This window comes from Carcharhinus amblyrhynchos, unplaced genomic scaffold (genome assembly GCF_965287045.1).
Source record: "Carcharhinus amblyrhynchos unplaced genomic scaffold, sCarAmb.v2.hapA scaffold_477, whole genome shotgun sequence".
In the NCBI taxonomy this organism is placed as follows: Eukaryota; Metazoa; Chordata; class Chondrichthyes; order Carcharhiniformes; family Carcharhinidae; genus Carcharhinus; species Carcharhinus amblyrhynchos.
This window is the reverse complement of record NW_027650217.1, coordinates 25,001-46,479: the sequence shown is the minus strand read 5'-3', so window position 1 is coordinate 46,479 and position 21,479 is coordinate 25,001. Positions and strand designations below refer to the sequence as shown.

At 54.6% G+C, this 21,479-nt stretch overlaps 1 protein-coding gene across 2 annotated transcripts in view; it reads right to left on the bottom strand.

Moving 5' to 3' along the window:
* LOC145339461 (synapsin-2-like) overlaps positions 1-21,479 on the bottom strand; it is a 111,558-nt gene that overhangs the window by 81,903 nt on the left and 8,176 nt on the right. For both annotated transcript variants that reach the window (XM_080183930.1, XM_080183931.1), the window contains exons 2-3: positions 7,663-7,720; positions 2,192-2,283 (exon numbers count right to left, since the gene is read on the bottom strand). In XM_080183930.1, coding sequence (XP_080040056.1) covers positions 2,192-2,283; positions 7,663-7,720 — 150 coding nt within the window. The remainder of the gene's footprint in view (positions 1-2,191; positions 2,284-7,662; positions 7,721-21,479) is intronic.

Sequence of the window (21,479 nt, the reverse complement as noted above, 5' to 3'; positions counted from 1 at the left end):
GAGGAGGTTACAGAGATAGGGAGGGGTTGTAGGGGCTGGAGGAGGTTACAGAGATAGGGAGGGTTGTAGAGGCTGGAGGAGGTTACAGAGATAGGGAGGTTTATAGGGGCTGGGGGAGGTTACAGAGATAGGGAGGGGTTGTAGGGGCTGGAGGAGGTTACAGAGATAGGGAGGGTTGAAGGGGCTGGAGGAGGTTACAGAGATAGGGAGGGGTTGTAGGGGCTGGAGGAGGTTACAGAGATAGGGAGGGGTTGTAGGGGCTGGAGGAGGTTACAGAGATAGGGAGGGTTGTAGAGGCTGGAGGAGGTTACAGAGATAGGGAGGGTTGTAGGAGGCTACAGAGATAGGGAGGGGTGTAGGGGCTGGAGGAGGTTACAGAGATAGGGAATGTTGTAGGGGCTGGAGCAGGTTACAGAGAAAGGGAGGGTTGTAGGGGCTGGAGTTACAGAGATAAGGAGGGCTGTAGGGACTGCAGTTACAGAGATAGGGAGGGTTGTAGGGACCGGAGTTACAGAGATAGGGAGGGTTGTAGGTTTGCTACCAAAGTATAATGATGTGTGATTAGGCAGATGCTAAATTCCCCCGAGTGTCCAAAGATGGGACAGGGGAATTAGTGGGGTAAATGTTTGGGGTTACGAGGATAGGCTTGAGTGGGATGCTCCATCAGAGAGTCAGTGCAATTCGATGGACAGAAAGGCCTCCTTCAGTACTGTCAGCAATCCAGGCTCCAGCGATATGAAAAGAGAGGGTCTCAGAGACGGGAGCTCTGAAATATCCCTTCAGGAATCCTCCTCCGCTCCAGTCTGAGGGACCTTTAAAATGAAGGCAACATCGGAGAGGGAGCCTGAGCAGGTCAACAAGTGCGAAAGGGTGAGCGACTGGAACTCGAGCAGCAGATAACAACAGGTGCCAGGAATCTGGATTAGATTCCAGTCTGTAACTCACTCCCGGGCATGTGTAATTCTGTATATAAACCATCCCGAACCCCTCGATTAGATTCCAGTCTGTAACTCACTCCCGGGTATCTGTTATTCTATATATAAACCATCCCGAACCCCTCGATTAGATTCCAGTCTGTAACTCACTCCCGGGTATCTGTTATTCTATATATAAACCACCCCGAACCCCTCGATTAGATTGCAGTCTGTAACTCACTCCCGGGTATCTGTTATTCTATATATAAACCACCCCGAACCCCTCGATTAGATTCCAGTCTGTAACTCACTCCCGGGTATCTGTTATTCTATATATAAACCACCCCGAACCCCTCGATTAGATTCCAGTCTGTAACTCACTCCCGGGTATCTGTTATTCTATATATAAACCACCCCGAACCCCTCGATTAGATTCCAGGCTGTAACTCAGTCCCGGGTATCTGTTATTCTATATATAAACCATCCCGAGCCCCTCGATTAGATTCCAGTCTGTAACTCATTCCCGGGTATCTGTTATTCTATATATAAACCATCCCGAGCCCCTCGATTAGATTCCAGTCTGTAACTCATTCCCGGGTATCTGTTATTCTATATATAAACCATCCCGAACCCCTCGATTAGATTCCAGTCTGTAACTCATTCCCGGGTATCTGTTATTCTGTATATAAACCACCCCGAACCCCTCGATTAGATTCCAGTCTGTAACTCACTCCCGGGTATCTGTTATTCTATATATAAACCATCCCGAACCCCTCGATTAGATTCCAGTCTGTAACTCACTCCCGGGTATCTGTTATTCTGTATATAAACCACCCCGAACCCCTCGATTAGATTCCAGTCTGTAACTCACTCCCGGGTATCTGTTATTCTGTATATAAACCACCCCGAACCCCTCGATTAGATTCCAGTCTGTAACTCATTCCCGGGTATCTGTTATTCTATATATAAACCATCCCGAGCCCCTCGATTAGATTCCAGTCTGTAACTCATTCCCGGGTATCTGTTATTCTGTATATAAACCACCCCGAACCCCTCGATTAGATTCCAGTCTGTAACTCACTCCCGGGTATCCATTATTCTATATATAAACCACCCCGAACCCCTCGATCAGATTCCAGTCTGTAACTCACTCCCGGGTATCTGTTATTCTGTATGTAAACCCCTCTGAACATCTCAATTAGATTCCAGGTTTGATCTCTCTCTATGAGACTGTCCAATTTGTGACACATTTGGCCTGATTTTTTCCTCTGTCTCACCTTGCGACTTTCACTCCGTTCCTGTACACCTCCATGTCAACACTGAAACTTCCAGTGGCGTGTGAGATAACATTGAGCTCCGAGAACTCAGCCTGAGGGAGCAAGAGGGAGAGAGAGAGAAAGAAATAAAGAGAGGGAGAGAGACCAGGGAGAAGAGACAGTGGGAGAGAGAGAAAGAGGGAAAGGTGGTTGGAGGGAATGGAACACATCAAGGGAGTATTCACATGAAAAGGAAAGAATGTTGGAGAGAGGGAGAGAGACAAAGAGAAAGGTGAAGAGAGGGGAGAAAGAGAAAGCATGAACAGAAGAGGGAGGTAATACGGGAGTGGGAGCGAGGAAGAGAGAGAGTGGGAGAGAGAGGAAAAGAGAAAGCAGGAGGGAGAGAAAATGGGAGAGTGGGAGAGAGATGGGGAGAGAGAGGGAGGAAGGCAGGTGGGAAGGGAGGGAAAGAGGAGGGAGGAAGGGAGAGAGAGAGGAAGAGAGAGGGGAAGAGAATGGGAAAGAAAGAGGAAATGAGAGAGGGAGGGAACAAGAGATTGCAGGATGACAGCGAGGAAGAGGGGGGGAAATACAAAGAGGGAGAGTGAACAAGAGAGGGATTGAGGGCAAGAGAGAAAGTCAGAGGGAAAGAGAGGGAGAAATGGGGAGGTGGTAAGAGAAGGAGAAAGAGAGTGAGATCGGTAGGAAGTTAGGGAGGGAGAGAGAGTGAGAGAGAACACAAGTGAGGGAAAGGATGAAAGAGGGATGAGCACAAGTGAGGGAGAGTGAGTGAGACAGGAATAGTGAGAGAGAAGAAGGGGAGAGAGAAGAATGAGGGAGTGTGGAGAGCAAAACAGCGGGGATTGAAAAGCAAGTGGGAAAGGAAGAGAGACAGAGATTCAGGAAAATACAATAACAGAAATGGGAGAGAGGGAGAGCAGAAGGGAGAGTGAGTGAGCGAGAGAGTGGGAGAGAGGGAGAGCGGAAGGGAGAGTGAGTGAGCGAGAGAGTGGGAGAGAGGGAGAGCAGAAGGGAGAGTGAGTGAGTGAAACAGTGGGAGAGAGGGAGAGCAGAAGGGAGAGTGAGTGAGCGAGAGAGTGGGAGAGAGGGAGAGCGGAAGGGAGAGTGAGTGAGCGAGAGAGTGGGAGAGAGGGAGAGCAGAAGGGAGAGTGAGTGAGTGAAACAGTGGGAGAGAGGGAGAGCAGAAGGGAGAGTGAGTGAGCGAGAGAGTGGGAGAGAGGGAGAGCGGAAGGGAGAGTGAGTGAGCGAGAGAGTGGGAGAGAGGGAGAGCGGAAGGGAGAGTGAGTGAGCGAGAGAGTGGGAGAGAGGGAGAGCGGAAGGGAGAGTGAGTGAGCGAGAGAGTGGGAGAGAGGGAGAGCAGAAGGGAGAGTGGGAGAGCAGAAGGGAGAGTGAGTGAGTGAAACAGTGGGAGAGAGGGAGAGCGGAAGGGAGAGTGAGTGAGCGAGAGAGTGGGAGAGAGGGAGAGCAGAAGGGAGAGTGAGTGAGTGAAACAGTGGGAGAGAGGGAGAGCAGAAGGGAGAGTGAGTGAGCGAGAGAGTGGGAGAGAGGGAGAACGGAAGGGAGAGTGAGTGAGCGAGAGAGTGGGAGAGAGGGAGAACGGAAGGGAGAGTGAGTGAGCGAGAGAGTGGGAGAGAGGGAGAGCGGAAGGGAGAGTGAGTGAGCGAGAGAGTGGGAGAGAGGGAGAACGGAAGGGAGAGTGAGTGAGCGAGAGAGTGGGAGAGAGGGAGAGCAGAAGGGAGAGTGAGTGAGTGAAACAGTGGGAGAGAGGGAGAGCAGAAGGGAGAGTGAGTGAGCGAGAGAGTGGGAGAGAGGGAGAGCGGAAGGGAGAGTGAGTGAGCGAGAGAGTGGGAGAGAGGGAGAGCGGAAGGGAGAGTGAGTGAGCGAGAGAGTGGGAGAGAGGGAGAGCAGAAGGGAGAGTGAGTGAGCGAGAGAGTGGGAGAGAGGGAGAGCAGAAGGGAGAGTGGGAGAGCAGAAGGGAGAGTGAGTGAGTGAAACAGTGGGAGAGAGGGAGAGCGGAAGGGAGAGTGAGTGAGCGAGAGAGTGGGAGAGAGGGAGAGCAGAAGGGAGAGTGAGTGAGTGAAACAGTGGGAGAGAGGGAGAGCAGAAGGGAGAGTGAGTGAGCGAGAGAGTGGGAGAGAGGGAGAGCGGAAGGGAGAGTGAGTGAGCGAGTGAGTGGGAGAGAGGGAGAACGGAAGGGAGAGTGAGTGAGCGAGAGAGTGGGAGAGAGGGAGAACGGAAGGGAGAGTGAGTGAGCGAGAGAGTGGGAGAGAGGGAGAGCGGAAGGGAGAGTGAGTGAGCGAGAGAGTGGGAGAGAGGGAGAACGGAAGGGAGAGTGAGTGAGCGAGAGAGTGTGTCAGAGGGAGGAGTGAGGGCAGAATGTTGACAGGGAACAAGGGAGGTGAGGTTAAAGGAAAAAAGAGAGAGAATGGAATAGAGAGAGGGAGAGAAGTGAGAGGGAGAGAAGGAGACAGCAGGATATAGAGGTGTGGGTGAGAGAGAAAATGAGAAACAGCAAAGTGGGAAATCGATTAGAAACTTGGTCACAACTTGTGCTGATAAGATGTTGAGTGAAGAGATAAGGGATTTGTCACAGGGTTGGTCAGGGGGTCACACAGGGTTGCATGGGTTAAACGAATCACATTGGGTTAAATGGTGTCACCAGGGGTCAAACGGGATCGCACGGGGTCACAGCCCACAGGACAAGCCTTGTCTGACCGTTAATCACATACTTCAACTAGACTTTCCGCCTGAGTGAAAATCCAGAGCTTTCTTACCAAAAGAAACCTCGGCAGAATCCAGCGGTCTCGCAGTCGGGGTCACTGGCTTGCAGTCACACAATCTGGAGGGTCACAGGGTCACTGTCCCACCTCACGGGGTCACAGGGACATCATCGTCCCTCCCAGGTTCACAAGGTCACAACCCTCCGAGGGGTCATAGGGTCACAGTCATTCGGTCTCAGTGTGACAGACGCCCAAGCTCACAAAGACAGTGTCACAGAGTTACTCAAGACACCAGCGCATGAATGGAATCATATTACATCCCAGTAAACAGGCCCTTCGGCCCAACATCATTCCGATAGCGGGTTCGCTCCACTCGAATCGATTCCTCATTGTTTACTCTGTTGGAGTTTGATGAGGAATCAATGACACACCCTCAAAACATCCCCCTCCAACTCCCTGCTGTACCTGTTCCGAGAGTGTTTGATGGGGACAGTGTAGAGGGAGGTTTACTCTGTATCTAACCCCGTGCTGTACCTGACCTGGGAGTGTTTGATGGGGACAGTGTAGAGGGAGGTTTACTCTGTATCTAACCCCGTGCTGTACCTGTCCTGGGAGTGTTTGATGGGGACAGTGTAGAGGGAGATTTACTCTGTATCTAACCCTGTGCTGTACCTGTCCTGGGAGTGTTTGATGGGGACAGTGTAGAGGGAGGTTTACTCTGTATCTAACCCCGTGCTGTTGCTGCTCCATTTCTTTTTATACCCTTTGAAATGAAAAAGGTGTCAAGCGGAATGAGGAAATTTTGCGATGCTATTTGCTTCATACTGAGAGCTGGGGAGGTGTTAAGGAGATGGGTGAAAATATGCTGGCATTCATTACAACAGAATGAGATATTTATGTATTTCAAGGACACCATTGTAAACACGGGGCTAGCAACTGCATCTGAAAAGGGATCAATTATATTTTTACGAGGCAACTGTGAAAGAGAACACTTCATGTTGTCAGGTAATTATTTCACATTTAATCCATGCATCCGTCTGTTCCCGGAGCTCATTCTCAACTGTTCCCTTCAGTCACCGAAAAGTATTTTGGTCCAGTCGCCAATTGCGTCGCTGAGGAGAAGGTGCTGGTTTTGAACACCCAACCCCCACCCAGCCCCACCCCACACCGCCCCAAGTCTCAAAATCCAGCACATAGTAAGCACTGATTTGACTTAATTTGATTTCTTATTATCACATGTATTAACATAAAGTGAAAAGTATTGTCCCTTGCACCTCTCCCAGTATTGAGGGAGTGCCGCACTGTGGGAGGGTCAGTGCTGAGGGAGCGCCACACTGTGGGAGGGTCAGTGCTGAGGGAGCGCCGCACTGTGGGAGGGTCAGTACTGAGGGAGCGCCACACTGTGGGAGGGTCAGTGCCGAGGGAGCGCCGCACTGTGGGAGGATCAGTGCTGAGGGAGCGCCGCACTGTGGGAGGGTCAGTACTGAGGGAGCGCCGCACTGTGGGAGGGTCAGTGCCGAGGGAGTGCCGCACTGTGGGAGGATCAGTGCTGAGGGAGCGCCGCACTGTGGGAGGGTCAGTGTTGAGGGAGCGCCGCACTGTGGGAGGGTCAGTGCCGAGGGAGCGCCGCACTGTGGGAGGGTCGGTGCTGAGGGAGCGCCGCACTGTGGGAGGATCAGTGCTGAGGGAGCACCGCACTGTGGGAGGGTCGGTGCTGAGGGAGCGCCGCACTGTGGGAGGATCAGTGCTGAGGGAGCACCGCACTGCGGGAGGGTCAATGCTGAGGGAGCGCCGCACTGTGGGAGGATCAGTGCTGAGGGAGCGCCGTACTGTGGGAGGGTCAGTGCTGAGGGAGCGCCGCACTGTGGGAGGGTCGGTGCTGAGGGAGCGCCGCACTGTGGGAGGGTCGGTGCTGAGGGAGCGCCGCACTGTGGGAGGGTCAGTGCTGAGGGAGCGCCGCACTGTGGGAGGGTCAGTGCTGAGGGAGCGCCGCACTGTGGGAGGGTCAGTGCTGAGGGAGCGCCGCACTGTGGGAGGGTCGGTGCTGAGGGAGCGCCGCACTGTGGGAGGGTCAGTGCTGAGGGAGCGCCGCACTGTCAGGATGAAAGCTGATACCTGAGCCTTCCGTGTGCCATGTGAAGCTTGTATCCGTTCTCTCTACACTGTCCCCATCAAATACTCCCAGGACAGGTACAGCACGGGGTTAGGTACAGAGTAAAGCTCCCTCTACACTGTCCCCATCAAACACTCCCAGGACAGGTACAGCACGGGGTTAGATACAGAGTAAAGCTCCCTCTACACTGTCCCCCATCAAACACTCCCAGGACAGGTACAGCACGGGGTTAGATACAGAGTAAAGCTCCCTCTACACTGTCCCCCATCAAACACTCCCAGGACAGGGACAGCACGGGGTTAGATACAGAGTAAAGCTCCCTCTACACTGTCCCCATCAAACACTCCCAGGACAGGTACAGCACGGGGTTAGATACAGAGTAAAGCTCCCTCTACACTGTCCTCCATCAAACACTCCCAGGACAGGTACAGCACGGGGTTAGATACAGAGTAAAGCTCCCTCTACACTGTCCCCCATCAAACACTCCCAGGACAGGTACAGCACGGGGTTAGATACAGAGTAAAGCTCCCTCTACACTGTCCCCATCAAACACTCCCAGGACAGGTACAGCACCCCAATGGATGGAAGAATGAGGACATTAAGAACTCACAAACTCTCTGAACAAATCAGAATCCTACCTGCTCCACTTTGATGTCAAATTCTCCCCAAACTTTCTTCCCTTTGAAGACCTTCGCCCTGTGAGAGAGAGGGAGAGAGAGCGAGAGAGGGGGAGAGAGAGAAAGTGAGTGAGAGAGAAAGACAGAGAGAGAGGGAAAGACGGAGAGAGAGGCAGAGACAGAGAGAGAGGCAGAGACAGAGAGAGACAGACAGAGACAGAGAGAGACACAGAGAGACACAGAGAGACAGACAGAGAGAGAGAGGCAGAGAGAGAGAGTGAGACAGAAAGAGAGAGAGAGACAGAGAGAGAAGGAGAGAGAGATAGACAGAGACAGGGAGAGAGAGAGACAGGGAGAGAGAGAGACAGGGAGAGAGAGAGACAGGGAGAGAGAGAGACAGGGAGAGAGAGAGACAGGGAGAGAGAGAGACAGGGAGAGAGAGAGACAGGGAGAGACAGAGACAGGGAGAGAGAGAGACAGGGAGAGACAGAGACAGAGAGAGAGAGAGAGACAGAGAGAGAGACAGAGAGAGAAAGAGAGAGACAGAGAGATTCATTAACAGAATGTCTCATCATTGGCAAGATTCGACACTGGAACAGAAGGGGGGACACTGGAACTCTTGGTCAAGCCCATAGAACAGAAATGGCAAGACTGGCCTCCACCTGTTCCTGTGTAACAGGCTCAAGAGGGGCTGAATGGCCTCCTCCTGTTCCTGTGTAACAGGCTCAAGAGGGGCGGAATGGCCTCCTCCTGTTCCTGTGTAACAGGCTCGAGGGGCTGAATGGCCTCCTCCTGTTCCTAATGGTCTGTTACTCATACTGCCTTGTGAATTGTTGGAAAACACAAACCCTCAGCATAAATTGAGGGGTTGATATCCTGATATACTCGATGTGCATCATTCCTTTCAATAAGTATAATTTATCAATCGCTGTAAAACACTAATCATTCTAAAACCGTCACTGAATTCCCCGTCATCATTACTCTCACAGAAAGCAGTTTAACAACTCGCATCAATCATCCAGGGTATTTAGCATCCCGGTCACAGTTCCCATCTCCCTATCCCACTTGGAATATTGTGCACAGTTCCGATCTCTGTATCCACTTGGAATACGGTGCACGGTTCCAGTCTCAGTATCCCACTTGGAATACTGTGCACAGTTCCCATCTCCCTATCCCACTTGGAATACTGTGCACAGTTCCCATCTCCCTATCCCACTCGGAATATTGTGCACAGTTCCAGTCTCTGTATCCCACTCGGAATACTGTGCACAGTTCCGGTAGATGGTGGACAGGCTTTGCGGGGACTCAGACATCGACACCGCTGTGCGTCGGTGGTGGAGGGAGTGAATGTCGAGGGTGGGCGGTTAGCGTGTCGATCGAGCGGGGGGGGGGGGCGGGGTTGCTTTGTCGAGTGTTCTCGAGTGTTGTCGGAGCCGCGCTCATCCAGGCGAGTGGGAGAGTATTCCATCACACTCCTGACTTGTGCCTTGTCGATGGTGGACAGGCTTTGGGGGGGAGTCAGGAGGTGAGTTACTCTCCGCAGGATTCCCAGCCTCTGACCTGCTCTGGGAGCGGCAGTATTTATATGGCTGGGTCCAGTTCAGTTTCTGGTAAATGGTAACCCCCAGGATGTTGATAGTGGGGGAGGATTCAGTGATGGGAATGGCATTGAATGCCAAGGGGAGATGGTTAGATCCTCTCTTGTTGGCGATGGGCATTGCCTGGTGCTTGTGTGGGGTGAATGTCACTCGCCACTTGTCAGCCCGAGCCTGGATCTTGTCCAGGTCTTGCTGCACTTGGACACGGGCTGCTTCAGGATCTGAGGAGTGGTGAACGGTGCTGAACATTGTGCAGTAGGAGTAGACAGGAAGTTTTGGTTCGATGGCAGGGTGGGAAGTGGCCCTGAAATAATCAGATATCCGGATGACTCAGCTTTCCGCAGCTTTCCCCGAATGTGCTGCTCATGTCTAAATGTGGAGCTGCTGAGGGAGGGCTCCCCTCAGTGGCCGATTCAAAGATTCCATCATCCTCCCATCTACTCTCGTAGCACCACCAAATGGAAACACCTCCCAAACACTCCCAGGACAGGTACAACACGGGGTTAGATACAGAGTAAAGCTCCCTCTACACTGTCCCCCCATCAAACACTCCCAGGACAGGTACAGCACAGGGTTAGATACAGAGTAAAGCTCCCTCTACACTGTCCCCCATCAAACACTCCCAGGACAGGTACAGCACTGGGTTAGATACAGAGTAAAGCTCCCTCTACACTGTCCCCCATCAAACACTCCCAGGACAGGTACAGCACAGGGTTAGATACAGAGTAAAGCTCCCTCTACACTGTCCCCCATCAAACACTCCCAGGACAGGTACAGCACGGGGTTAGATACAGAGTAAAGCTCCCTCTACACTGTCCCCCCATCAAACACTCCCAGGACAGGTACAGCACGGGGTTAGATACAGAGTAAAGCTCCCTCTACACTGTCCCCATCAAACACTCCCAGGACAGGTACAGCACGGGGTTAGATACAGAGTAAAGCTCCCTCTACACTGTCCCCCATCAAACACTCCCAGGACAGGTACAGCACGGGGTTAGATACAGAGTAAAGCTCCCTCTACACTGTCCCCCATCAAACACTCCCAGGACAGGTACAGCACGGGGTTAGATACAGAGTAAAGCTCCCTCTACACTGTCCCCCATCAAACACTCCCAGGACAGGTACAGCACGGGGTTAGATACAGAGTAAAGCTCCCTCTACACTGTCCCCCATCAAACACTCCCAGGACAGGTACAGCACGGGGTTAGATACAGAGTAAAGCTCCCTCTACACTGTCCCCCCCATCAAACACTCCCAGGACAGGTACAGTACAGGGTTAGATACAGAGTAAAGCTCCCTCTACACTGTCCACCCATCAAACACTCCCAGGACAGGTACAGTACAGGGTTAGATACAGAGTAAAGCTCCCTCTACACTGTCCCCATCAAACACTCCCAGGACAGGGACAGTACAGGGTTAGATACAGAGTAAAGCTCTCTCTACACTGTCCCCATCAAACTAGAAGCAGCAGTAGGCCATTCAGCCCTTTGAGCCTGCTGCACCATTTATTTTGATCACGGCTGATCATCAATTCAATATTCTGATCCCCCTTCTCCCCACAGCCATTGAACATATAGAACATAGAACATTACAGCGCAGAACAGGCCCTTTGGCCCACGATGTTGCGCCGACCAGTTAAAAAACAATGACCCACTAACCTAAACCAATCCCTTTTCGTCCATAAACCTATCCACGGATCTCTTTTACAACCGCAGCAGGCAGGGCATTCCAATCGCTCACCACCCTCTGGGTAAAGAACCTACCCCTGACATCCGTCCTATAACTACCCCCCCTTAATTTAAAGCCATGCCCCCTCGTGCTAGCTTTCTCCATCCGAGGAAAAAGGCTATCACTGTCCACCCTATCTAAACCGCTAATCATCTTGTATGTTTCAATAAGATCCCTTTAACTCTAACAGCTGTAGCTAATTCCTCTGGAAATCCGACGGCATTTTGGCCTCGACTACTTTCTGTGTCTGTCCTGCATCTGGTTCCTCTGTGTGCCAGTGAATGCTCTGAGAAATCAGAATACTGCTCATGGTAACATATGACATGGTAACACGTTCCATAACCTCTGTACATGTGAGAATGTGGAAACTCTGGGTACGGGCGCTCTGGGTGTGTGTGCTGTGGGTGTGAATGCTCTGGGAGCGGATGCTCTGGGTGCTCTGGGCACAGACGCTCTGGGTGCAGACACTCTGGGCGTCGATGCTCCGGGTGCGGGCGCTCTGGGCGTCGATGCTCCAGCTGCGGGCGCTCTGGGTGTGGAAAAGGGGAGCAGGAGTGCTATGGGGGACGGGGAGCTGGGAGGGAGGGAGGGCGTGGACACTCTGGGTACTTTGGGTGCTCTGAGTGTGGACGATCTGTTGGACGGTCAGTGCTGAAGGAGCGCCGCACTGTGGGAGGGTCAGTGCTGAGGGAGCGCCGCACTGTGGGAGGGTCAGTGCTGAGGGAGCGCCGCACTGTGGGAGGGTCAGTGCTGAGGGAGCGCCGCACTGTGGGAGGGTCAGTGCCGAGGGAGCGCCACACTGTAGGAGGATCAGTGCTGAGGGAGCGCCGCACTGTGGGAGGGTCAGTGCTGAGGGAGCGCCGCACTGTGGGAGGGTCAGTGCTGAGGGAGCACCGCACTGTGGGAGGGTCAGTGCTGAGGGAGTGCCACACTGTGGGAGGGTCAGTGCTGACTGTGGGAGGGTCAGTGCTGAGGGAGTGCCGCACTGTGGGAGGGTCAGTGCCGAGGGAGCGCCACACTGTAGGAGGATCAGTGCTGAGGGAGCGCCGCACTGTGGGAGGGTCAGTGCTGAGGGAGCGCCGCACTGTGGGAGGGTCAGTGCTGAGGGAGCACCGCACTGTGGGAGGGTCAGTGCTGAGGGAGTGCCACACTGTGGGAGGATCAGTGCTGAGGGAGCACCGCACTGTGGGAGGGTCAGTGCTGAGGGAGCACTGCACTGTGGGAGGGTCAGTGCTGAGGGAGCGCCGCACTGTGGGAAGGTCAGTGCTGAGGGAGCACTGCACTGTGGGAGGGTCAGTGCTGAGGGAGCGCCGCACTGTGGGAGGATCAGTGCTGAGGGAGCACCGCACTGTGGGAGGGTCAGTGCTGAGGGAGCACTGCACTGTGGGAGGGTCAGTGCTGAGGGAGCGCCGCACTGTGGGAGGGTCAGTGCTGAGGGAGCGCCGCACTGTGGGAGGGTCAGTGCTGAGGGAGCACTGCTCTGTGGGAGGGTCAGTGCTGAGGGGGCACTGCTCTGTGGGAGGGTCAGTGCTGAGGGGGCACTGCACTGTCAGACATCAGCGCTGAGGGAATGCTGCACTACTGGAGGGTCAGTGCTGAGGGAACACCACATAGTTGTCGGAGGATCAGTTACGTTAATTTGAGGATTGATACAGGGAAATGGAGAAAGAGTGTGGCAGTGAGAATTTAGGGATTGGTACAGGTCTACAGGGGGAGAGCGGGGATGTGAGATTACTTTGGGGTTTGATACAGAGCTACAGGAGAAAGCGGGCAGAGGGATTAGTTTGGGGATTGACACAGGGCGACAGGAGAGAGTGGGGCAGTGGGATTAGTTTGGGGTATGATAAAGGGCTATGGGAAGAGTGCAGGGAAGTGGGATTAGTTTGCAGATTGAAACAGGACTGTGGGTAGAGACCGGGCAGTGGGATTAGTTTGGGGATTGATACAAGGCTATGGGGAGAGAGCGGGGCAGTGGGGTTAGTTTGGGATTGATACAGGGTTATGGGGAGAGAGCAGGGCAGTGGGGTTAGTTTGGGGATTGATACAGGGCTATGGGGAGAAAGTGGAGCAGTGGGGTTAGTTTGGGGATTGATACAGGGCTATGGGGAGAGAGCAGGGCAGTGGGGTTAGTTTGGGGATTGATACAGGGCTATGGGGAGAAAGTGGAGCAGTGGGGTTAGTTTGGGGATTGATACAGGGCTATGGGGAGAGAGCGGGGGCAGTGGGGTTAGTTTGGGGATTGATACAGGGCTATGGGGAGAGAGCGGGGGCAGTGGGGTTAGTTTGGGATTGATACAGGGCTATGGGGAGGGAGTGGGGGCAGTGGGGTTAGTTTGGGCATTGATACAAGGCTATGGGGAGAGAGCGGGGGCAGTGGGGTTAGTTTGGGGATTGATACAGGGCTATGGGGAGAGAGCGGGGGCAGTGGGATTAGTTTGGGGATACAGGGCTATGGGGAGAGAGCGGGGCAGTGGGGTTAGTTTGGGGATTGATACAGGGCTTTGGGGAGAGAGCGGGGGCAGTGGGGTTAGTTTGGGGATTGATACAGGGCTATAGGGAGAGAGCGGGGGCAGTGGGGTTAGTTTGGGGATACAGGGCTATGGGGAGAGAGCGGGGGCAGTGGGGTTAGTTTGGGGATTGATACAGGGCTTTGGGGAGAGAGCGGGGGCAGTGGGGTTAGTTTGGGATTGATACAGGGCTTTGGGCAGAGAGTGGGGCAGTGGGGTTAGTTTGGGATTGATACAGGGCTATAGGGAGAGAGCGGGGCAGTGGGGTTAGTTTGGGATTGATACAGGGCTATGGGGAGAGAGCGGGGGCAGTGGGGTTAGTTTGGGGATTGATACAGGGCTATGGGCAGAGAGCTGGGGCAGTGGGATTAGTTTGGGGATTGATACAGGGCTGTGGGGAGAGAGTGGGGTTTAGTTCGGGGATCGTAACAGGATTATGGGAAGATAGCGGTACATTGGGGTTCGTTTGGGGATTGGTACAGGCCTGGCGAGCATTGTTGTTCAGGTCTAATAAGTGACTGTGCCTACAAAATGGCCACCTCCCGGTTGGAGAAGCCATTTTGCGAGCGTTATTGTTTCGGGAGGTGAGCTGTGCTGTTTAAACTGTCCCTGGCAGCTTTTAATTTTGCAAGAAGCTAGTTATGGAGGCATCTGGCTCGATTTCAGCGATGGTCACATTCACAACCTGCTGACTAGGCCGAGAACAAGAACTACCGCCCACGGCAGCATCTGTGCCTTCGATAGCCTGCTGTTCTGTCGACATCCCAGAATTCCTCTCCGGATACACGAGGCAACAGATGCAATACAGGGAAAGAGGGAACTGCGTTCCTGCAAGGAGAAAGAATAAACTCCAATTTCCCAAGTGGACTGTTCCCACCACAATATGTTCCAAAGCATCTCCCAATGTGTGGGGGAGGCTTCTTCTCAACTCCATCCAGATCAGCTGGCTGCACAGCAAGATCCCACCAACAGCCAAGGTGAAATGACACAGATCACATGTCTTTTTCTGGACATACTGGGAGAAATATTGGCCCCAAGACATTGGGGACAATGCCCCACTTCCGGCCCTTGATTTTGTGGGATAGTTGGGGGATCCTTTGTGATGCTCAGAGAGGTGAGGGGGCAGATGGAGACCTCCAGTTTAATCTGTTAATTCAAATGATCATATTTCCAGCATTGTGGCGCTGCTGCTGTACTAACTCTCAGTCAGTGTGGCACTCCCTGAGCACTGACCCTCCCACAGTGCAGCGCTCCCTCAGCACTGACTCTCCCACAGCGCCTTCTCAGCACTGACCATTCCACAGTGCGGTGCTCCCTCAGCACTGACCCTCCCACAGTGCGGCACTCCCTGAGCACTGACCCTCCCACAGTGCAGCGCTCCCTGAGCACTGACCCTCCCACAGTGCGGCGTTCCCTCAGCACTGACCCTCCCACAGTGTAGCGCTCCCTCAGCACTGACTCTCCCACACTGCGGCGCTCCCTCAGCACTGACCCTCTCACAGTGCGGCGCTCCCTCAGCTCTGACCCTCCCACAGGGTGGTGCTCCCTCAGCACTGACCCTCCCACAGTGCGGCGCTCCCTGAGCACTGACCCTCCCACAGTGCAGCGCTCCCTGAGCACTGACCCTCCCACAGTGCGGCACTCCCTCAGCACTGACCCTCCCACACTGCGGCGCTCCCTGAGCACTGACCCTCCCACAGTGCAGCGCTCCCTCAGCACTGACCCTCTCACAGTGCGGCGCTCCCTCAGCTCTGACCCTCTCACAGGGTGGTGCTCCCTCAGCACTGACCCTCCCACAGGGTGGCACTCCCTCAGCTCTGACCCTCCCACAGGGTGGCACTCCCTTAGCACTGACCCTCCCACAGTGCGGCACTCCCTCAGTGCTGACCCTCCCACAATGTGGCAGTCTGTCGGTGCGCAGCGTCAGGCAAAATGTTGAGCATTTTGCTGTGGGATCAAGGGAATGATTGAAAGGTTTTTGACTGTCTCCCTCTGACTTGTCTTTTCAATCACCTTGGCTGCTTGGCTTCAGAAGGAGGCCAAATCCATTAATACACACAGCAAACATCATGAGGTTAGTGTGTGCACAGACACAGCAGGTATGAACTTACATCAGTGCCGATCTGACAGAACAAAACCAGAGAGCCTCAATAAAGGCAAAAAGCAAGCATGAGAGTCATTGACACTCAGCAGGGTGTGTGCAAGAGCCAGAATAAATACTGTGGGACTTTTCCCTGGCCCCAGGCAAAATATCACATCCCATAAATCACTGGGATACCGAAAGAGCACCGCACTGTGGGAGGGTCAGTGCCGAGGGAACGCCGCACTGTGGGAGGGTCAGTGCTGAGGGAGCGCTGCACTGTGGGAGGGTCAGTGCTGAGGGAGCACCGCACTGTGGGAGGGTCAGTGCTGAGGGAGCACCGCACTGTGGGAGAGTCAGTGCTGAGGGAGCACCGCACTGTGGGAGGGTCAGTGCTGAGGGAGCACCGCACTGCGGGAGGGTCAGTGCTGAGGGAGCACCGCACTGTGGGAGGGTCAGTGCTGAGGGAGCACCGCACTGTGGGAGGGTCAGTGCTGAGGGAGCGCTGCACTGTGGGAGGGTCAGTGTTCAGGGAGAGCCACACTGTGGGAGGGTCAGTACTGAGGGAGCGCCACACTGTGGGAGAGTCAGTGCTGAGGGAGCGCTGCACTGTGGGAGGGTCAGTGTTCAGGGAGAGCCACACTGTGGGAGGGTCAGTACTGAGGGAGCGCCACACTGTGGGAGGGCCAGTGCTGAGGGAGCACCACACTGTGGGAGGGCCACTCTGTGGGAGGGTCAGTGCCGAGGGAGTGCCGCACCGTGGGAGGGTCAGTGCCGAGGGGGCGCCACACTGTGGGAGGGTCAGTGCTGAGGGAGCGCCGCACTGTGGGAGGGTCAGTGCCGAGGGAGCGCCGCACTGTGGGAGGGTCAGTGCTGAGGGAGCGCCGCACTGTGGGAGGGTCAGTGCTGAGGGAGCGCCGCACTGTGGGAGGGTCAGTGCTGAGGGAGCACCACACTGTGGGAGGGTCAGTGCTGAGGGAGCACCGCACTGTGGGAGGGTCAGTGCTGAGGGAGCGCCGCACTGTGGGAGGGTCAGTGCCGAGGGAGCGCCGCACCGTGGGAGGGTCAGTGCTGAGGGAGCGCCGCACCGTGGGAGGGTCAGTGCCAAGGGGGCGCCGCAATGTGGGAGGGTCAGTGCTGAGGGAGCGCCGCACTGTGGGAGGGTCAGTGCTGAGGGAGCGCCGCACTGTGGGAGGGTCAGTGTTCAGGGAGCGCCGCACTGTGGGAAGGTCAGTACTGAGGGAGCACTGCACTGTGGGAGGGTCAGTGCTGAGGGAGCGCCGCACTGTGGGAAGGTCAATGCTGAGGGAGCGCCGCATTATGGGAGGGTCAGTGCTGAGTGAGCGCCGCACTGTGGGAGGGTCAGTGCTGAGGGAGCGCCGCACTGTGGGAGGGTCAGTGCTGAGGGAGCGCCGCACTGTGGGAGGGTCAGTGTTCAGGGAGCGCCGCACTGTGGGAAGGTCAATGCTGAGGGAGCGCCGCATTATGGGAGGGTCAGTGCTGAGGGAGCGCCGCACTGTGGAATGGTCAGTGCTGAGAGAGCGCTGCACTGTGGGAGGGTCAGTGCTGAGGGAGCACCGCACTGTGGGAGGGTCAGTGCTGAGGGAGCGCTGCACTGTGAGAGCGTCAGTGCTGAGGGAGCGCTGCAACATGGGAGGGTCAATGCTGAGGGAGTATCGCACTGTGGGAGGGTCAGTGCTGAGGGAGCACCGCACTGTGGGAGGGTCAGTGCTGAGGGAGCGCTGCACTGTGAGAGCGTCAGTGCTGAGGGAGCGCTGCACTGTGAGAGCGTCAGTGCTGAGGGAGCGCTGCAACATGGGAGGGTCAATGCTGAGGGAGTATCGCACTGTGGGAGGGTCAGTGCCGAGGGAGCGCCGCACCGTGGGAGGGTCAGTGCTGAGGGAGCGCCGCACCGTGGGAGGGTCAGTGCCAAGGGGGCGCCGCAATGTGGGAGGGTCAGTGCTGAGGGAGCGCCGCACTGTGGGAGGGTCAGTGTTCAGGGAGCGCCGCACTGTGGGAAGGTCAGTACTGAGGGAGCACTGCACTGTGGGAGGGTCAGTGCTGAGGGAGCGCCGCACTGTGGGAAGGTCAATGCTGAGGGAGCGCCGCATTATGGGAGGGTCAGTGCTGAGTGAGCGCCGCACTGTGGGAGGGTCAGTGCTGAGGGAGCGCCGCACTGTGGGAGGGTCAGTGCTGAGGGAGCGCCGCACTGTGGGAGGGTCAGTGCTGAGGGAGCGCTGCACTGTGGGAGGGTCAGTGTTCAGGGAGCGCCGCACTGTGGGAAGGTCAATGCTGAGGGAGCGCCGCATTATGGGAGGGTCAGTGCTGAGGGAGCGCCGCACTGTGGAATGGTCAGTGCTGAGAGAGCGCTGCACTGTGGGAGGGTCAGTGCTGAGGGAGCACCGCACTGTGGGAGGGTCAGTGCTGAGGGAGCGCTGCAACATGGGAGGGTCAATGCTGAGGGAGTATCGCACTGTGGGAGGGTCAGTGCTGAGGGAGCACCGCACTGTGGGAGGGTCAGTGCTGAGGGAGCGCTGCAACATGGGAGGGTCAATGCTGAGGGAGGGTCAGTGCTGAGGGAGCGCTGCACTGTGGGAGGGTCAGTGCTGAGGGAGTGCCGCACTGTGGGAGGGTCAGTGCTGAGGGAGCACCGCACTGTGGGAGGGTCAGTGCTGAGGGAGTGCTGCACTGTGGGAGGGTCGATTAGATCAATTGGGGCTTGTGAAACTAATCTTGATAAACGCGATTATGAAACCATCAGTGACTGTTGTAAAGATCTATCTGGTTCACTAATGCCCCCTTTTTTTGTCCTTACTCCAGTCTGGCCTACACGTGACTCCAGACTCCACACAGTGATGTGGCTGATCCGGGGGTGGCTGACAGTCACAGCAAACAGGAACAGAAAACGTCAAAAAGAAATAAATCCAGTCTGGAACACCCACGCTTGCTGAGGGGACATCCCAACACATCAGTGTCATAGACACGTCCTCAGCCAGAGGTGCCAAGCGGATAATCCATGTCCGCCTCCTCCTCACGCTCCCAGCATCTCACGTGTCAGACTTCAGCCAATTCCATTCACTCCGCGTGAGTTCGAAAAGCACTGGACTCTACAAAAGCGCTGCGCCTTGGCAATATTCCAGCAACAGCCTTTGTGCTCCAGAATTCGCCGTGCCCCTAATTTAGCTCTTCCGTTAAGGTTACAACAATGACTTTTATCTAGCAATGTGGAAAATCGCCCACATATGTCCTGTATTCAAGACACAGGACAAATCCAACCTGGCCAATCACCACCCCATCAGTGTACTCTCGATCATCAGTAAAGTGATGGAAGGAGACATGGACAGCGCTATCAAGCAGCACTTACTCTGCAATAACCTGCTCAGTGACACCCAGTGTGGGTTTGGCCCAGGGTCACTCTGCTCTTGACCTCATTACAGCCTTGGTTCAAACATGGACAAAAGAGCTGAATTCCAGAGGTGGGAGTGACAGTTCTTGACACCAAGGCTGCATTTGACCGAGTGTGGCATCAAGGAGTGAAACTGGAATCAATGGGAATCAGGAGGCAAACTCTCCGCTGCTTGGAGTCATTCCTGGCACAAAGGAAGATGGTTGGGGTGGTTGGAGTTCAATCATCTCAGCTCCAGGACATCCCTGCAGGAGTTCCTCAGGGTCGTGTCCGAGGCCCCAGCCATCTTCAGCTGCTTCATCAATGTCCTTCCCTCCATCATAAGGTCAGAAGTGGGGATGTTCGCTGATAACTGCACAATGTTCAGCACCGTTCACCACTCCTCAGATCCTGAAGCAGCCCGTGTCCAAATGCAGCCAGATCTGGACAATATCCAGGCTCGGGCTGACAAGTGGAGAGTAACATTCACCCCACACAAGCAGCCGGCAATGCCCATCTCCAACAAGAGAGAACATAAGGACATAAGAAATAGGAGCAGGAATAGGCCATCTAGCCCTTCGAGCCTGCCCCGTCATTCAATAAGATCATGGCTGATCTGTCGTGGCTCAGTTCCACATTCCCGCCATCTCCCCATAACCCTTAATCCCCTCGCTTATCAAAAACCCATCAACCCGCGTCTTAAAAATATTTAGCGAGGCAGCCTCCACCACTTCAATGGGCAGAGAATTCCAGAGATTCACCACCCTTTGAGTGAAGAAGTTCCTCCTCAACTCCGTTCTAAACCACCTCCCCCCTTTATCCTGAGGCTGTGCCCTCTAGTCCTACTGTCCTTTCTGAGCGGGAAGAGCCTCTCCACCTCTATCCTATCCATCCCATTCATCATCTTATACGTCTCAATGAGATCTCCCCTCATTCTTCTAAACTCTAACGAGTACAAGCCTAGTTTATTCAGCCTCTCCTCATAGCTCAACCCCCTCAACTCCGGTATCAGCCTAGTAAACCTCCTCTGCACTCCCTCCAAGGCCAAAATATCCTTGCGTAAGTGCGGCGACCAAAACTGCACACAGTACTCCAGCTGTGGCCTCACCAATGCCCTATACAGCTGCAGCAAGACCTCCCTACTTTTATATTCAATCCCCCTCGCTATGAAGGCCAGCATCCCATTTGCCTTCCTGACCACCTGCTGCACCTGCAGGCTGGGTTTTTGCGACTCATGCACAAGGACCCCGAGGTCCCTCTGCACCGTCGCATGCTGCAGTTTTTCGCCACGTAAGTAATACCCCTTCCTACCGTTATTCCTACCAAAGTGGACCACCTTGCACTTGCCAACATTGAATTCCATTTGCCAGTTCCTAGCCCATTCGCCCAGCCTATCTAGATCCTTCTGCAGACTCTCCACACCCTCCGCGCAATTTGCCATTCCACCAATCTTGGTGTCATCAGCAAATTTTGACACCATACACTCGGTTCCCTCCTCCAGATCATCTATATAAATGGTAAATAGCTGAGGCCCCAGCACCGACCCCTGGGGCACTCCACTAGTCACCAACCGCCAATCCGAATAGCACCCACTGATCCCCACTCTCTGCCTCCTATTTGACAGCCAATCCTCTATCCACGCTAACACCCTACCCCCAACTCCATGCCCCCTTACCTTCTGCAATAACCTCTTGTGAGGTACCTTGTCAAACGCCTTCTGAAAATCAAGAAAGACCACATCCACCGGCGCTCCTCTATCCACCGCCCTAGACACATCCTCATAGAACTCCAATAAATTCGTCAGACATGACTTCCCCTTAACGAAACCGTGCTGCGTCTGCTCTACCAAACAATTCTCCTCAAGATGCCTCACTATTTTCTCCTTGGTCATGGATTCTAACATTTTACCTACAACAGATGTTAAACTAACCGGCCTATAATTCCCCACCTTTTGCCTGCCACCATTCTTAAACAACGGTGTAACATTAGCCATTTTCCAATCTTCCGGCACTTCCCCGGAATCCAGCGACGTTTGGAAAATAATCACCAAGGCATCCACTATCACCTCCGCCATTTCTTTCAGAACCCTTGGATGCATTCCATCCGGTCCTGGGGACTTGTCCACAATCAGTCCCTCCAGTCTGTCGAGCACTGCCTCTCTAGTAACAATAATGTCATTGAGACCCTCCAGTCCTACCACCTTTCCATCGCTAACACCCGGCAAATTATTCACATCCTCCTCCGTGAAGACCGAAACAAAAAAGTTATTCAGGGCCTCAGCCATTTCCCCATCCCCTACCACGAAGTGCCCCCCTCATCCTCTTAGGGTCCAACGTTCACCCTAGCCAGCCTCTTCCTTTTTATATATTTATAAGAGGATCTAACCATCTCTCCTTGGCATCCAATGGCATTCCCATCACTGAATTCCTCCCCCCCCCATCAACATCCTGGGGGTTACCATTGACCAGAAACTGAACTGGACCCAGCCATATAAATACTGTGGCTCCCAGAGCAGGTCAGAGGCTGGGAATCCTGCGGAG